The following is a 4,948-nucleotide window of genomic DNA, read 5'->3' on the forward strand; positions in this document are numbered from 1 at the left end:
TCTTTCTGGCAACTTCTCAGCGAGAGGAGCTTCACTGCCCGCAGGCGTGGGGCGGGGCAGAGCGCATGTGAAGGAGGCGGGGCGCGTAGGGGCGGGGCGCGCGGGGGGTGCGGGCCAGGTGCTGCCTGGGAGGGAAGCACGTGGGGGTGGGCAGAGTGCACGTGAGGGGGAGGGGCTGCCGGACGGCATGCGTGGGGCGGGGCGCACGTGGGGGCCCGGGCGCGTTGTTGCTTTCTCTACTAGCTCGAGCGGCGTACCTATGGCGTGCAGGGGTCCTGCGTCAGACGCTGGGCTTCCCGGAGTCCCCGGCTCCGAGGGGTGCAGGTGAGAATTGGGGGGGGCGCCGGAGGGGGTCAGCCCGGGGGTGCTGTGGGTGTCCAGACCTGGCGCTTCTATCCAATTCAAATGCACCGAGTCCCCGTCCCCACCCAGCATGGCCCACCTGGGGCACAACCCCGACCCCTGGCCCTTTCGGGGAAAGGAGGGGTGCCAAGAGGTAGGGCCCAGGGCCGTGTTCCTGGGCGACCCAGGCCTTGTCCTGCGCCCGCCTCCCAAGATGTCCATCACCGCCTCGGGGCTCCGGGGGCGTTTTCTGGGATCACAGAGCGTGGCTCTCTTGTCTTTTCTCGGCAGCGGTCTTTTCCTGTTTGGAACCCAGCTATGCTGCGAGGATGTCCGCCAGGGCTCAGGCCAGGCCAAGGCCCCTGCGGTGGCGAAGGGTCCAGCCTCCTGCCTCCCGCGGAACGTGCTCAGCGAGAGGGAGCGCAGGTGGGGGCCGCGCAGTGGGGGCGGGGGGGCAGAGGAGGTCAGGTTTGTGCCAGCGAGAGCTGGTTTCAGGTGGCTGGGACAGGCTCGTGCCGTCTGTCTGGTAAGGGAACGCTTAATACATCCCCGAGGTGAATATAACACATGCTCTTGGGGGTGGGGGTCCCAAGGGCCACCGTTGCAGCCCTTTCTTTGACCTGAAGTCTTGGGCATCTCGAGGTTGTGCACGTGCAACCGACACCCCCAGGCAGTGACGGTGCAGGCTTGGCTGTAGCCCGCAGCAAACACCTGGATAGCCTGCAGCTTGGCGTCCAGGGCCCTGGACCAGTGTGTGTGCTGACACGGTCCCTGAGGGGCTCAGGGGGTTCTGGTGGCTGCAGTGCTTTTTCCCGGTCAAGGCCACTGCCCCATGGTCGGTGGTCACTTCCCTGGAGGCAGGAAGCGGATCTCCTTGAGCTGTGAGCGCCTGCGGACCCTGCTGCCCCAGTTCGAAGGCCGGAGGGAGGACATGGCGTCAGTCCTGGAGATGTCGGTGCAGTTCCTCCGGCTCGCCAGCGCCCTGGTGCCTGGCTGGGAGAAGCACGCTGTGAGTTGTCCTGCGGCAGCCCTGTCAGCCCTCTGGGGAGGAGCCATGGGCATCCCCCCCTACCCCCCGGGCAGCTCTGACCACCCGGCTGCCTGGCTTCCCTCTGCCCTCCGCCCTGCACTGACAGGGCTGCTGCATTTCTGCAGACACGCCTCCATTTGTGCACCGCACCACCCCCGGGAGCCCCGGGGACAAGCTGTGGTCTCCATTTATGTTCCTTGTACTCTTGACCATGGTGCCAAGGCCGGTATGGGTAAAAGGCCCATTGCTGTGTGGTCCCCGGGCGGGCATGGCCTTCAGCCTCCCTCCCGCCCCCACCCCCACCCCCCAACCTTGAGGACACGGTCTGCACTCAGGGAGGACCTCTGGGACCCTAGGCAGGGTGGCCAGTGATGGACCACAACCTGCTTTTTTTGTGGGTTTTCCAGTTGACGGTCTCTGTTGCGTTTTTTGTGTTTATTTCTCTTTTTGCTTCTTCGAAGGAGATACGGCACACCTGGCCGAAGGATGTTTTGCAGCTGTCCCTGGCGAGCCAGACCCCAGCAGGTGCCCCGGACCCCGGCGTGGGGACGTCCCGCGTGACCACGTTAGTGTCCCTGTGGGGCCAGGGGACTCCCGGGCATGGTGTGTGCAGACTGTTCAGAGGTCTCTCCTTCTGTCTTTGCATGGTTCAGGCAGCGGGCTTCCCCGAGCTGTGCAGCTGCAGATGTGGACGACGGTAAGGCCCCGGTGGGGGCAGCTGAGCGCTGGGTGGGCTGCCGGCCCTGCCTGGTGAGCGTGAGCGGGTCCTTGTCCTCCCATTGTGCCGCCCCTGACGAGGCCCACCAGGCAGCATGATGACTGCGCTCCCCTCATGCTGGATGCCTGCCACGGCAGTTGGTCACTGCTTGGACTATGGCTGCCAGTCCCCGAGTGCCACGGGAGGCGAGACTGTGCCTTGCCCCTCCCCTAGTGTGCTCATCAAGGCGGGGAGGGGGTCTTGCTGTCGCCAGGGCCGGCAGCAGAACTGGGCCCCCCAGAGAAGGTTGGGACTCAGGCTCAGGGTGTGAGGGTGCAGGGATCATACAGCACGGCGGTCTGCGGGTGGAGTCCTTGGTCAGGACTCGTGGAGATGGAGGGAGAGGTAGCAGGAGGGTCCCCAGGTCCGAGTCCCCCCTGGTTGACCTGAGGCCGAGTCGGCATCTCCACCAGGAAGCCTCCCTGGCCCCAGGTGTCAGGTGCCTCACCTCTGGGCGTCTATCTTCTCCTGGTTACTTCTTGGCTTTTTGCTCCTAAAATTCACGGGTTCCCTATGCAGGACACAGTGGGCAGGGACTCAGGTCTTCAGGGGAGGGCTGCTCTCCAGGTGGGGAAGGCTGACCCACGCCTCGCTTCCCCCATAGAGCCGCCCAGCCGGGTCCTCTGGTCTTCAGGCCTGAGTCCCTCCAAGGCCCTGAGGCCGTCCCCGCTGTGGTCTCCCCACTGGCGGCAGACACCCTCCCCGCTGGTGAGCGAAGAGTCTCAGAGCTGCTTGGGCCAGGCTGGGTCCCCAGATCAAGGGACTGACAAGGCCATAACGCTGGATGCCAGGTGGGTGTCCCAGTGGTGTGTGCATGACCCGCTACACGCCTCCTCCCAGCCCTGCCCGCGCTCCGCCTGGACCCACTGGCCGGGAAGTTTGCGCCCCTCACATCCTTGGTGTCTGCCTGGATGGCCCAGGCTGCTGGCCCAGTCCCAGAGCAGCCAGACTCTGCCGTGTGGCTTTCTAACGTGCTTCTGGAAACGCTGTTGTCTCCTTAATGGTCGTCTGTTTTGGTTGACAGTTTGTGTTTTGCGAGTCCTACCGGCTGGGGTGTGGGCCGGGAGCTGCCGGGGCTGGAGAGGAAGCAGCAGCGGGCTGAGCTGGCTCCGGGCAGGCAGGAGGGTGGGCTCAGGGTCCGGCTGGGAGGGAGCACCCCGTCTGTCTCTGAACCCACAGGTGCCTTTCAGGGCACACGCTCTTCTCTCGAGGTGCAAGTCCTGGGGTCCACCTGGGGTGACTCAGGGTGAGGGTGTTCTTGTTGCATCCAGGTCTGTGTCGGGGTGTGACGTCGAAGATGGGTCGTCCTTTCTGCTGACTGCCAGTCCCGACTGGTGGCTGGGTGAGTGGGGGACGCTCGGCCTGGGCCACCTTCTCCCCTAACCCGGGACAGGCTTTGGGGTCTGGGTTGGTCCTGTTGCGGGCTGGGTGGGCAGCTGGGGCTGTTGGGGAGATGGGATGGGGTCCAGCTTGCTGTGTGACACTAAGGTCCCAGCGTCTGTCTCTGAGCTCCTGTTTCCTTCTCTGCTGGTGGTTTTGGGGACCACCGGTGGGAATGACAAGTGGTGTATGGGGAGTTACCTGTGAGCGTGAGTGCATGGCAACACGGGGTTGCTTGTGTACGGCTGCAAGTCAGTTTCAGAGCCTTCTACCAAGACCTCGTCCCCACAGAGGCGTCTGGATGTGCGATGAGTCCCGTCTCTGCAGGATTTGGCATCACGGGGTGGGGGACCCCTTCCTGGTTCTGGCGCTCCTGGGTCTCGAGCAGGGCTGGCAGGAGTGGGCCCACCCACCTGGTCAGGGGTCCTCTTCCCACCTCAAGGACGAGCAGAGGGCTTCCTGGTTGGGTGGGACAGGTGGGCGGAGGGGGGCCCCCTTCCGCACACTGAGTCCACTCTGCATGCCCTGGCGTACCTGCCTGCTCTGCTGACGTGTCCCATCTGCTTCCAGGGTCCCTGGAGGGCAGAGGCAGCAGTGCCCCTTTTCGGGTCCCCGCCAGGAGCAGCCTGCTGGACAGGGCAGAGCCCAGCTTCCTGGGCGACCATGAGCCCGGCTTCCAGGATCCCCCAGACGGGCCCCTGGAGCCGTGGAGCTCAGACGTGAGCTGCCCCGGCTCGGCCCTGCGGGACGAGGTAGACAGCATCTTCCCTGACTTTTTTGCTCACTGAGGACCGGGTCGTGCCAGGCCGTGGGGCACGGGGCCTTTGCAGCAGCTCGTGCCGCACGCTTGGGCATTGTATTTTGGGTTTGGGCTGCAGCTGTGCTCTAATTCCAGCGAGGCTGATGGGGCTGGGGGGAGCAGAGGCTGAATATTAAAGAGGAAAAGCAGTTTTTCTGGAAGAAGCAGAACTTGTGTAGCGTTCGTGTAATTAACGCGATTCACTGGGCAGATGGCACCGCTTCTGTTTAAAGTGCAGGCACCCCTGCCTGGGGGTTTGTTCCTATGATGTTCCTGGCCTGTGGGATCCCTAAATAACCCGGCCCTGGGGCTAGGGAGGGAAGGAGTCCACAGAGGGGGAATTGTGTCCCTGTCCCCCAAGAGGCAGGCGTGGGACCCAACTCCCTGCGCCTGTGAGGTTGGTCTGAGGGGCCCCACAGAGGTCCATTGGGGAGGCCTCTTTCCGGACCAGGGGGGGCGCCTGGGAAAGGAGCCATCTCTGCCTTCGAGGTGGTGGCCTTTGTGCTCCCCGTGCAGGGCCCGTTGGGGGGCGTGGGGCAGAGGCTGCTTGGCTTTCCCGTCTGGACCCTCGGCTGCTCCCGTCCCCAAGGATCGGGGAGGCACTGGCTTCCTGTGAGGAGTGACCATGCCTGAATCCCAT

General features: G+C 64.5%; 1 protein-coding gene across 1 annotated transcript; it reads left to right on the forward strand.

Annotated features, from left to right (window-relative positions):
* Window positions 1-259: 259 nt before the first annotated feature.
* On the forward strand, window positions 260-4,297 carry SOHLH1 (spermatogenesis and oogenesis specific basic helix-loop-helix 1; the record flags this gene model as incomplete). Its single annotated transcript, XM_081237072.1, has 8 exons — window positions 260-324; window positions 634-768; window positions 1,204-1,351; window positions 1,834-1,937; window positions 2,026-2,069; window positions 2,734-2,920; window positions 3,401-3,471; window positions 4,080-4,297. 8 exons carry the CDS (start codon window positions 260-262, stop codon window positions 4,295-4,297), a joined length of 972 nt encoding a protein of 323 aa, XP_081093198.1.
* Between the last annotated feature and the right edge of the window lie 651 nt (window positions 4,298-4,948).

Source organism: Mesoplodon bidens (assembly GCF_964165515.1).
Source record: "Mesoplodon bidens genome assembly, chromosome: 6".
NCBI lineage: Eukaryota > Metazoa > Chordata > Mammalia > Artiodactyla > Ziphiidae > Mesoplodon > Mesoplodon bidens.